Below are 13,086 nucleotides of genomic sequence, written 5' to 3' on the forward strand. Positions count from 1 at the left end.
TAACTGATTCCTTCACCAACTCCATTCATTGGTCTATCCTCCAGGCCACCTGCCTGAGATTGGACATCTACCCCAATGGTGGGGTTTGTCTTGGCGATGGTCTTTAGTCGAGTAATGCGTACATCAAGCTGTTCAAAGCATTGATCCATTTCCAAGCGCTTAATGAAAAACTCCAACTTCTGGGACAACTTGTTTAGTGACCCTTGCAATTGTTCCATGTTTAGTATAGGGTGTCAACCAAAATTCAGCAATATAGTTGTCAAAATATAAGATTATTATTATTATTATTATTATTTTTAAGAAACAACCTAGTTTCTAAAAACGAAAAAGGAAAGTTTTTTTTAAACAAGTTAGGAAGGTTTCTAAAAAAAAATAACCTAGTTTCTAAAAACGAAAAAGGAAAGTTTCTAAGAAAAACAAATTAGGAAAGTTTCTAAAAAAACAAATTAGAAAAGTTTCTAAAAAAAACAAATTAGAAAAGTTTCTAAAAAAAACAACCTAGTTTCTAAAACGAAAAAGGAAAGTTTCTAAGAAAAACAAATTAGGAAAGTTTCTAAAAAAACAAATTAGGAAAGCTTCTAAAAAAAACAAATTAGAGAAGTTTCTAAAAAAAACAACCTAGTTTCTAAAGAAAAAGAAAAAGGGAAGTTTCTAAAAATAGAAAGTAAGTTAGTGTCTAAAAAAGAAAAAGGAAAGTAAACTAGTTTCTAATAAAGAAAAAGGAAAGGAAATTAGTTTCTAAAAACAGATTAAGAAAGTTTCTAAAAAATTAGTTTCTAAAAAACAGGAAAGGAAAGTTTCTAAACCTAGAAATAGAAAGCTAAGTTAATTTCTAAAATAATTCAAATAAGGGGATAACAGAAAATTTCAGCAGCTTATGTCAGGGATTATGGACTTCTAAATAGCCATATATGATGAGAATTGATGCGTAATGGACATAAACAACCAAACCCTAAACATGTAATGAATTCCCTTACAAGAACCCTAGGCTTTGATACCAAATTTGATGCAGGACATGAAAATTAAATATGATATGCGAGATTTCAGGCTTAAGATCACGTTAGTTCAGAAACAATTACACAAATTCCATATCCCACATGAAAGTCCAAACATTCAATTAAGAGGAATCTATGCGGGTCCAGGCCTACACATGATAGGGCTGGATCAATAAAAATTATGAACCAAACAATACTCAAAGATAAGAAATAATCATCCACACATGCATAGTAATTAGTCCCTAATCCAAGGGATTCACCAATTTCAAATCAAGGAACCCTAGGGTAAGGAAAGGGGCATAAAATTGGAGACTTGAGTAATTTAGGGTTAGGTTTAGGGATTTTGGGTGAAAGCGGAGTGAAAGAGAGGAGAGATACGAACCAGAGAAGTACCGCACGCGTGGACAACAACAATGGCCCAGACGCACATGCGTGTCATCTCGGCAGCACGTGTGTGAAGCCCACTATTCAAAAAAAGGCCACCTTGGCCCTGGTCGGGCAGTGATGGACTCCAAAACCCTCAAATATCAGCTTGATCTGATGTACAGTTTGTGCGTGGTGCTCCGCCGAAGTTTCAGCCCTCCTGTAGGGCCAGATTCTGAAATTCTGTTGTGGGGAGGAGAATTGCTGCAATAGATGATTGATTCGAAGTGTAGATGATGGGGTGAGATGAAAAGAAGGGATGGTAGAAAATGGGTAGTAAAGATGGTAATGGATGGGGGCGAATCGGGATAGATGTGGCTTCGCACCATTGTAGTTAACCCTTCGATGAAGGGAGGGCTTCACACCCAATTAGGCTTTACAACTCAGAGTAGGAAAACATATAATTTTTATTAATTTTCAATGAATGAAAAAAGCTACAAGGGGTGCCTATTTATAAGAAAACCCTATACCCCAAAACTCGCACCATGTGCGCAACCTATTACTTAGCGATGAAGTAAATAAAAAAAAACTAATCAAAGAAATCTAAAACATCCATGATGTTCTAAATAACATTAATAAGCAAAACCTAAAATATGAAATCAATCTGACTAGTGGGCCACGATTATGAGATCCCATGATGGGCTTTTTTTGACTAACGGGCCCACTCTTTTAAATCAAAACTTCGTCGTCTAGTTAAGAGGCCCTCCCTGGACGTTGTCATCGATCTAGATCAACGGTGGGGCCCTCCTTTTGGCGTACAAGCGTAGGGAGGGTGGTGTGTGTGCACGTGTGGACGACGTGCGCGGGATGTCCCCATCAACAACCTACCTCGATCTACGAATTCTGCCAAGAAGTCCATAATGTCCTTCCCAACCACATGCCAAAATCTCTAAAAGAACAAAATGGGGAAGCCATCTAGCTCAGGGGTCTTATCCTTACACATAGACTTCAAAACTTCTCGGACCTCTTCCTCTACAATATGCTTTTCTAGAGATGAAGCTTCTTTAGCTATAATATGGTTAAAACCAATATGATCCAGCTTCGGTCTCTCCCATTTATCGGTCGAAAGGAGATTCTTGTAATAAGATGTGATTGCTTTAGATATCACATCCTTATCCGATGTTTGTTCCCCATCGATAAGTAGACTCCCAATTCTATTACCCCTCGCCCGAGCGCTAGCAAAATTATGGAAGAACTTAAGTGTTCTTATCCCCCTCTTTAAGCCACAACGCTCTAGATCTCTGCTACCATTTAATCTCCTCCTCTTGAGCCTTTTGCGCGTATTTGAGTGACAAGTCGTTTCTCCTTTATCTGCTTTTGTTAGAGAACCATTTTCTTCTAACAAGTCCCATATGCGAATATGTTCAGCCATTTTCTTGAATTTAGCTTCCCTAGCCCCCAACACTTCTTTCTTCCACAACTTCAATTGTTCTTTTAACATCTTCAGCTTCCTGCAAACTCTATAACCAGTGTAACCAGCTACTTGAAACGAATCCCACCATTTTGCCACCAACTGCTCGAACCCCTCTACTTCTAACCACACTCTTTTGAAAAGGAAGAGCCTAGGCCCCCCAGTTCACATTGACAACTTGAAGAACAATCGTGCGATGGTCCCGCGCAACCTTAGGAAGTCCGCGCTGAACCGACATAAGGGGATTTATCGATTTAATAGGCCAAAACTAGGAACCTGTCAAGCCGAGACATAAGCACATATGCTTGCCCATTAGACCAGGTAAATCTAGTCGTCTATAGGCCGATCTACCATTTGCTGCTGATTCACCCAGTCAGAGAATCCCAACATACTATTAGTAATTCGCCTGATGCAGGACAATTAACCACTTGCTCTAAAAGCTCGAACTGTTAGAGTATGGCGAATTAATCCCTTTATCTCATAGCCCAGGCCCCACGTCTCATGGGTTAGGACCTCGGCCGAACCCCCTTCGTGGGCCCCAAATCACATGGGCCGCCCACCCGAGTGTGTCTCTGCATCCTACGGGCTACCCCACTCGAGCCTGGTGTGAAATGCGTATTAATCACCCCTGGTAAGGAGTCTCGAACACAAGACCTTCCCCGTGGGCCCCAAATCGCATGGGTCACCCACCCCGAGTGTGCCCCTGCATCCAACTGGGGACCCCACTCGAGCCCAGTGTGAAAATGCCCCTGCATTATCGCCCCCATTTGGACTTCTCATAAGAAAAACAAACTACGTTAAAATCACTGTCCACACACCATGGGGAGCCCCATTTCTGCCTCACAAAGTCTAACTCTTATCGGAATAGACCTCTCAAATTCTTCGCACAGGGTTCATAAACAGACGTCATCACCCATTGAAATCCCGTCGTCAAATCGCGGAGAAGAACAAAAACATAAAAGGTCCCCACAAATGAGTCAACCTTGCTCCATTTGCCAAAATTACAACCAAGAATAATACCACCCACAGTCCCTAAAACATCAAGAGAAACCCAATCAAATTGTAAAACATTCCAGATTGACGATAGCGTACCTAAGGAGATCGATTGGAGGTTAGTTTCTTGTAACGTGATGATATCGGCTTTGGAATCCTTACAAACCTTCTTAACTTGGGCCCTCTTGCTGTTACACCCCAACCCCCTCACGTTCCAGGAAAGCACTATCATTGGTTGCCTCCCTTCCCCGATCTCATCCTCTTACCCTCACTAACTTTGGTTGTATTGTCCTAATTAATGGAGCACTCCAAGCTCAGGAGCTCCCTCATGAACCTCAATTCTTGAATACCTTGTCGCTGCTGAAGAGCCCTCCATTGAACGGACTGGAAGAAGTCTTCAATGTCTTCGTCTCTGGCATTGAAAGAGAGACTTGCTTGAACTCCCACCCGCTTAAGCACATCTTTAGCCCAGATGAACTATTCCTCTATAATGCCGCTCCTCTCGAAAGTTTCTATATTTTTGTACGTAAGCAACAGATGCTCTGCCCTCTCCTTCGTGTGACTCCTATCATTTGACAAAAGCCACTGTTCTTTGGTAGAAGTAGATCTGGCTTGGTTGAACTGCATCTTCTCTGCGCAGAGGGGGGGTGATTAGCAACACCTCTTCAAACAATTTTTCTCCTATCTTTGCTAGCATCAATACCCCTTCACTCGGTGACGGATACTCCTCCGCGAAGCTTTCTTGTGTGAGGGTAGAATCAGAGAGTTCCCTTCGAAACACTCCTCCCTTCCCAAGAGAATAGATTTCACCGTTAAACTTTGAGAGCCCTACTGACCCCAAACCTTCCTGCGAGTCCTCCGTGGCCTGCAACCCAGAAATTCTTGCAGTCTCGGGGCGAAACTTGCTATTATCTATAAAAGGGGCTTTCGACAAGAGATCAATGTCACACAAGCAAAGATAGATGCACACGTTTTAGCTCAACATTAGTAACCTCATGCAACTCATGAGCGGGAGACTTGAGTTGATTGGGGATCGTTGATACACGCCCCTTGCGTCCGCACGTGACTAGGGATACCGTCGCATCTGACCTAGGCTCAGAACCGACCCTCGTTTCCATAAGATAGGTGTATTGCTCTGGGACTCCATCAAACGATGTGTCGCCCTGATCCCCTATAGAAGTAGGCTTGGCCTCCGACCTTAACATATCGCCTAGGCTCGGACATAGATCACCCTCCAAGAGTGCTCTCAAGGAACACCCTACGCCATATGTGCATACCCAAGTCAATTCTCCTCCACCGACTTCGCCTTGATCACTAGGACGCTACCGCGTGTCGTCCTGGAGTACCAATGCTCCTACCATGCATATAGGCCTTGCTCCTTCGGCCACGTTGAGACGTCTTCCATGTCCGCCGCTTGTCGGAACCCCCTCCCTGGCCCTCCATAGATCCCCCCACCTGGGGATCACCACACCTTTCTCTTCCTGCCACATTGGCATGCAAATTCTTCTGCCTCCGACTAATGCCAAAATGAAGGATGGGAGCACTGTGCCTTTCTTCCTACGAATATAGACCCTAATGACACCCACCTCCTCCCCAAACTTCATTAACAGATCTAACTCGACCAAGCCACCTAGGCACAATGTAGTAGCAGTGATGAAGAATTCTTGGAACCAAACATCCAAGGGATCGCCCAAATGAGCACCCACACGTCTTCACTCCCAAAGGAGGAAAACTCCTTCCACGTTTGGATCTTGGATATTGGCCCATCCCTGTGCAATGCTCCCACCATAATTGGAACGTCTGCGTTCACCCCTGGGCTCAACTAAATCTAGATTTCCTTGTAACTGAATGGTGTGATGATGCACATATTTGGTTTTAACCTGCAGGCTGCAACAATCATCCAACCAGTCCCTCACTTGCGGAATCGTGGCGTCTTCTTTTGTAGTGGCTATGACTGAAAAATCATTCCACAATTGAGGAATAACCTCCTCCGACACCCTCAACACTTTCTCCCCTTAATGCTTGCCTCCTCAACCCATTTTCCTGAGCCAGACCCTGCTTCCTTCTCATTCAAACTTTCATCTGCCTTCCTTTGGTCACCATTTTACCGAGAACAACTGCCTTGAAGGACACCACCCCCTATTACCAGGGGGATTTGCACAGTGTACTTTTGTCTAGTGGGCCACCGGTGCTTGCTTTTTACCACTTGGTTCAATTGCCGCAAATTGAGGCTTCTCGCCTCCTTATGCTTCATTTCAGGCCCGTAATGCGCCCTTTGGACCTAAGTTTTACTCCCCCCAAACTCCCACCATGTAGCATTTCCATTGCTTGGATTAGTTCATCGTTTGAGCTCATTCACATGAAGGCAAAACCCCTCGACGAAGATGCACCCTTGTCTCTAGGACCCATTTTCAAACCCTCACATAGACCATGACCTAGTCACTAACCCATGGCCTTTACCTGACCCATCGTCCCAACTCTTGCCATCCTTACCCTCCTTGCTCGCTAGAAGCGAACAAATTGAAGACACACTAGATGAGCAAGTAGTTTCCACTCGCCAAGGGGGATTTTAGAAATTCTTCGTTATGTGGAGGAATAGGCCGCTTTCAGACAGCACGTGGATCACTGAGATGGAGCCGAAGAGTTTAGACCTGGACATCCTTGAGCGTAATAGGAGTTTTAGTCTGCCAGAGGCGATCTCAGCCGAGGGGAGTTGATGAGGACATCCACGCGCCATCTGTCCAAGTGTATGTGAGGAGGAGAGCACTGGTTTCCTTATGGTTGGATGACCCATACCCGGGGTCCGTTGGGCTTGGATCTTCATGAGCATCTTCCTGAGGAGCATTGGGTTGTTGATCTTCATTGATATATCATTTTGACTATTGGACTGTGATCGAGAACATCATCGTTAGATCGTGACCACTCGTGGGGCCCGATGGATGATACATAGGCCACTTGATGGCATATGATTATCTTAGGATTTATTTTATAGTTTGATTTATATTTTGGAACATTTATGAGAGATGTATCATATTTTTTTTCTTAGAATAGGGGTGATTTAGTAAAAGTACACTACATAAGGTTGTTTTTGTAATTTTTAAAACTTGCTGAGACTATAAAAGAAGGGGGGTTATCTATGTTGGATTATTTTCTTCAAAAACTCTTTTTTTCTCTGTCAATCTTCATGCGATGTGAAAACAAGTTCCAAGCGATTTGGAACGAAGATCGGTGCAAAGCCCTTCTTCAATCATGGGAGTGCGAAGCTTCCAACTATCATCATCGTCTAAGGTACCTCTTTGAGCTTTCATCTTCCTTCCTTTTCCAAACCTCCAAAATCCTTACCCTTTCTTCCCCATACCCTTCTCCATCAAAACCCCACCCTCGAGAACCCGATACCAAGCCCCACACGTGTGACCGTACGGCCATGTGTGAAGCCCGAGGTTGGTCTGTACGGCCCACTTCTTCCCCTTTGAATCTCTTTTGCTACCGCCTTAAAACCCCTTTACCACTTACCCTAAACCCTAACTCTAACCCTAGATTCTTTAATTTCCTATTTTCCCCAAATCTCCCATACCCTAATTAACCTAAAATCCCTAACATCCTACCACCATAATCCCTAATTCCCTTCAATTAATACTTAAAACCCCCAAACCCCTTAGCCAATTGAGCCGATTAAACCCTAATTTCGCCCTTTCCCCAAATTCCTTAAACCCTAGGTTTACCTACATCCTAATTGAGCAAGCCCCAGGTAATATTAGGTCTTTCATTTTTAAGTAGGCTCATCCCTATGCTATTTGGATGTTCTTACATCCATTATATTCTAATTTCAAGTATTTACTGATCATGCGTGGTGTAGTTGTTAATTGTGGCCTAGACTATTATTAGTTCAATGTTGAAATTTTGAGGTATTTGATGATTTTAGCGTGATTTGTGATTTTGATTAATTAATATAATTTGCTGAATGATCTCACTACAATATTTAGCCACATGCATGCATCTTGCATCAAAACGTCTCGGATTTCACTCAGTTCCAACATTCTGGTTTAAAAATTGGATTTATGTGCTTATCACACTAGTTTATCAATTTTCACCATTTCTGCCACAATGGACTTGAGACTGTGTGCAGGTTTCAAACCACCCATTAGTCATGTCATCACATGACCATCCAATCTCTAAAAGATCTCACCCATCTGTTGATCAGGTGGGCCACAACAGAAGGATTGATCTAAACCAGACGTCAACTTCACTAACAGGCACTGACACCTGTGCTATGTTTATCTAGAAAATGAGTTGTTTTCATTGTCATCCAAACAGGCCCTTATGCTTTCACATTAGACGTTTGTTATTATCTAACTTTATCCGAAAGAACTGCAAACCAATATCAAATAATTAAGCATTATGACATTGGAAAACTTACAACAATGATATTTTCAAAATATCTCAATGTATCAATGACATCAGAGAACTTACAAGAATGATATTTTCAAAATATCTCAATTTATCGATATCTTGTCGACACATTGTGATATATCGTGCTATATTGACAGATATTGGTTAGTTTCCCAACTACAGCTTACTTTTGTATTGGCACCATGGGATATCGATAGTATCGGCTGATATGTCGGCCAACATTATCGATATAAAAATTTCTATCATGAGTTGTGGCTTTTGGCATCATCTTCTCGGTGAAACGAGAATTTTATGAAAAGCAGTGCTCTGATACATAACTAGTGCAAACTAGGTGCTCTGTACAAACTAACCTACTAATTCATGATGTTCCCTGAGAAAAAAAAAATCCACAAGCTGGAAGAGAGAATAGATAAGGAAAATAAAGAAGAGAACAATGAAGGAAAAAGAAGAAGAAAAGGATTATTAAACTCACAATAGAGTTGTTCTACAAAAACCTTCCAAATCCAACATTAATGTGGAGAAATAACCAGTCCAACACATGCACATTAGGAATATTTAAATCCCCCAAACTGAATGCAAGGAAGAAATTGTATGGAAGCCTAACACTTACAAAGAGAGTCTTTTGTGACTGAATATACCCGTAGTACTGCGTCCATTTGAACACTCTAAATCAACCTGTCAAAATGTAAGTTGAAATAGCATTAGCTCTACTATCCAAGGTTCTATTTAACACGAGGGGATTCGTTTTTGCTCCTCCCATCTCTCTCTCAACTTCTCATACAGAAAGTTCAGCTCACAAACAGAATTATAGAATTTGCACTCTCTCTCTCTCTCTCTCTCTCTCTCTCTCTCTTTTATATATATAGAATGTGCCATATAAATTTCCTTGGTGTGCTTTTGTTCTAATAACTCACTCTCATTGACACGCGCTCTCCTGCAATCCCATCAACAGCTCGAACAAGAGGGTCAAAGATTTGAACCAACTGCTGGACTTTGCTTTTGTCTCTTAGAAATTCCTGAGAGAGAAATTTTTTGTTTTAGATAAAGAAACTGATTAGATCTAGTAAGATTTAACTACTGAGTTTGAACATAACTTCCCTTAAGGTGGAAAAGTGATCGGTGTAGCTTTCTGAGTATAGCTCTGCATGTTCAAGGTGATAAATATCACTTTTGATCCTTCTCAAAGAGAAGGTATTTCGAGAACTTAAAAGGTGCTAGCCCTCATCTAATGCTATATATATATTGAGATGTGAAGGATTATCTATAAATATGCATCTAATTCCTTGTGTATTCATGTTTGCATTTTTCTTTTTCAAGATAAGAAAAAAATGTTACAAAGAGCTACAACAAGATAGTGGGAAATAATTCCCAATTCAAATGAATTTTGCTCATTGGCTCGCACATCTTTTGCCATCAAATCAGGCAAGTCATTTGGTTAAGGTTCAAGCCCATAAATCAATGAAAGCTTTTCTTCACTTCGACCTTGAGGTCTCAGGTTCAAGCGGATCGTTTATCAAAGAGAAAATGTCAATGGCCAGAATTGCACATTCCAAGACTAAGATATCATCTATTTTAATCTCCTTTTGGAATCAAGGATCTGCAGAACTGCTTCCTAGAGATCCTCAATCCTTCCCTGAGATCCTTGGCTTTTGCTTCCAATGAGTACCAAATTCTGCACAGACTCTTCACATATACCACAAGAATTCTGCTTGCCATGAGTACAGCAATCAAGAGGTAATTCCCAGAGCCCCATTGGAGGCACATCCACCTTGCCATCGCTCTATCATTCTTCACTTCCCTATTAGTCATAGATGACAACTCACAACAGCATGCTATTGTAGAGCCCTTCAAACCACGTGATTAATGTAAGACTACCTAATTAAGGTACTCACTACTTAAGCATCACCTCCTAAGCCTACTAAGGCTTATCAACTAATGCTTCAGAGCATCACTGAGGAAAGGCTTGGAAATATTTGCATTGAATTCAGCTATCAGGTTGACAAATTGCCAAAAAGCCCTCCTTGAGATGTTTTAATGAATGGTCGGAGATGCAGCCGCTCAGGAGGAGGGGGCCCTAGACAAGGTGACTGGGATCAACTATGGCACAACAACTATGGAATCCATGTCTTTGGAAGAAGTGTCTTGATCCCACTTAATTAAGGTATTCGTAATCTTTTCTTCAAAATTTTCTAGGGAGCCTCCACATAGTTGGAGATGCCAAGATTTCTTCTTTCTTTCAAAATTCCCACCAAAGAGCAAGCAAAAACATACACCATGAAATCATCCCTCTTTTAAGATACAAAGGCATCAATGTTTCCCCAAGGGTCCAATTTTCATGTTTCTCTAGCATCGCCTTATTCCTTTAGAAGTAGTCATGCCCATTGCTAGCACTGAGCAAGGACCACCCATCCTTGGCAAATTTAATCCATCATCACCTTGTTAACCCCAACCCTAGACACTTCCCAAGATCATCTTCTATAATTGCCTCATTGTATCCATAGGGAACAAACAAAGATCTCTTGTCATCATCTTCTGCTTGTGTTGATCAAGAGGAGCATTCATAATCTTTGACCTCTCATACTGCTCCACTTAGAAACTAGAACTTCTTTGCCTTTGCTTTGGTTTCCATTTGTTCTTGCCAAAGGCATCAATTCCTACTTGGATCTAGAGCTGGGCACTTCCTGTGCCCCCAGCCATACCCAGACTTTTTGGACCACTGGGACTTATAAATCAACTTGTCAGGGCTTCTAGTGAACGCAAAGCCCTAGACTTGCTAATACCTTTGAGCCTATGAATGAAAGAATCCATGACCACTAGAGAGTACTTGAGCATCACTTTAGATCATCAAACATTGCGGAGAAAGAGATATTGGACAAGAGATAAGCTTTTCAAAATTAATCACCACAAATTCTAAGAATTCATCTCTCATATTCCCTACAATCAACTTGTCCTCGTTTTTCAATTTTCATGCAACAAGAGTTGTTAATCTATTGATGCAGGGAGCATTTGTGAATGATTAATCTCCACTGTTGATCTTCATACAATCCGTGATCAAACTATTCAAAGGCCTAGATTTTCGAGGAACCAAGAATGGATCATCATTTGGCCATGGAGGAATCTGCCTTATGTACAACACTTTTTTCTGTAGTCTTCTTTTGCAAACATCATATTGGTTGAGATCCATTCTAAACAAAATTCAAATTAATTTCCTAACCACTAGTTCTCTTATTTATATAAATCAAATTGACACAAAAGATACAAAAGATCGAACTCTGCTGCATTTGGGAACAAAATTATCCAATATAGCATGCTTGGTAACAAAGTTTGCAAACAAAGTTCTGTTTATTTGGTAAATTAATTCTATTTAATAGTCAGACCCCAGTGTTGCAATGAAATTCCATTACTGAATCAATCCTAAAAAGTGAATTCAGTTGTCAAAAATAGATCCATTGAAGGTGTTTTCATACCTTGGTGAATAATGACTTAAAACCAAGGAACATACAGTTGAAAGCATACCACAGGAACAAGATTTGCAATAGCTTCCATGCCCCAATTCCAGAAGAAAGGTGCAGTACCAAATCTAGCACTGACAGTTGGCACGCCTAAGACTTCATGAGCACTTTTTACTTCAGGTAGGTTTCTGAATATCGAGCAAAGAACTAATTCAATACTGAATATCGAGCAAAGAACTAATTCAATATAGCTTTATAGTGTTGTGCATGATTGTCAAAATGCTAAAGCAAAATTGAATGTCTTGAAAGTTGGCTAAGGTCACAACAAAGAGGAGTTATATGATCCTCGAGCTGAGGCTTTTAACATTATGGTAAAGATTTTCTGTTCTAACAGCACATATTTTGGAAAATCAGAAAACAGTTATATAGCCACAACCATGGATGGATAGTACTGTAAAGACCTCCAGGAGAGGACAATCCAAAACATCCAATTTGTGGCCTACAAGATGTTTAGGAAGCAAATACAACTGCAGGCCACATTCAGCTGAAAGAAAGCCCAAGATTGGTGGCTAGGATCTTCAAATTTGGAAGATCTCTGCAGCATGGTCCATCCACTGTGGCAGACAATGACACAACAGACCAATGGTCTAGATAACCAAACCATGGGTCCCAAGGATGCTATGCAAATCCTTGGATCGAGGATCCTATAATACCTTCACACTGAAACTATCAGCCAAGGAATAAAAAAAAGAGTCACCTCCTTTTACATCTCGTGTTCTTCCATATAGCAGAAAATATTAAAATTATTTCATGAATTTCTACATTCCCAACAGGGATGGTCAATCATTGATCAGGATTGTCCATCTGCTTCATACCACTATTGGCAAGCCATGATGTAAAACCACACTGATCGAGTGGTCCTAACCATTTCATCAGTAGCATGAACAATGGACAAACCAGATCAAGCAAAAAAAGAAAAGAAGAAAAGAAGAAACAACTCCAATCATCATCTTGAAACAACCATTCAGTAGGCCCCGCCATGGGTTGCTTATGAATCCTATGAAGCACTTTGGTTTGATGCTGCTAACCATCAGATCCATGGGCTCATAAAAAAAATAAAATGGAAGGTCATAAAAAACGACCAACACTCAAAATTTATGGATCATATGACTGGACTGATTTTGCACCATGGCCTTCCAATGGTGTTATGGAAGAGGAATGGACAGTCCAGATCTATGATTGTCCATCTCACGTGTCATTTAAAAGCTTTGGGGACATTGCTAATGCCCCTGTGGAGTTGGGGCATTAGCATTCCCTGTTTCTATATTCTGCATATAGTCATGCTTGTATCTGGTTATGTTTGTGCACTCATTTGATGTGTGGGGCGCCATTTCAAAATTTT

At 41.1% G+C, this 13,086-nt stretch overlaps 1 protein-coding gene across 6 annotated transcripts in view; it reads right to left on the bottom strand.

The window, feature by feature from the left end:
• LOC131243365 (uncharacterized) overlaps positions 1-13,086 on the bottom strand; it is a 60,070-nt gene that overhangs the window by 14,239 nt on the left and 32,745 nt on the right. For 5 of the 6 annotated variants that reach the window (XR_009170035.1, XR_009170034.1, XR_009170033.1 and 2 more), the window contains exons 8-10: positions 11,749-11,872; positions 9,147-9,248; positions 8,843-8,907 (exon numbers count right to left, since the gene is read on the bottom strand). Coding sequence is in view for 3 of the 6 variants with exons in the window: in XM_058242684.1 (XP_058098667.1) it covers positions 8,843-8,907; positions 9,147-9,248; positions 11,749-11,872 (291 nt within the window). In the remaining 3 variants the exon portion in view is untranslated. The remainder of the gene's footprint in view (positions 1-8,842; positions 8,908-9,146; positions 9,249-11,748; positions 11,873-13,086) is intronic. The other variant, XM_058242682.1, reaches the window with a different exon arrangement.

This window comes from Magnolia sinica, chromosome 4, assembly GCF_029962835.1.
Source record: "Magnolia sinica isolate HGM2019 chromosome 4, MsV1, whole genome shotgun sequence".
Classification (NCBI taxonomy): domain Eukaryota; kingdom Viridiplantae; phylum Streptophyta; class Magnoliopsida; order Magnoliales; family Magnoliaceae; genus Magnolia; species Magnolia sinica.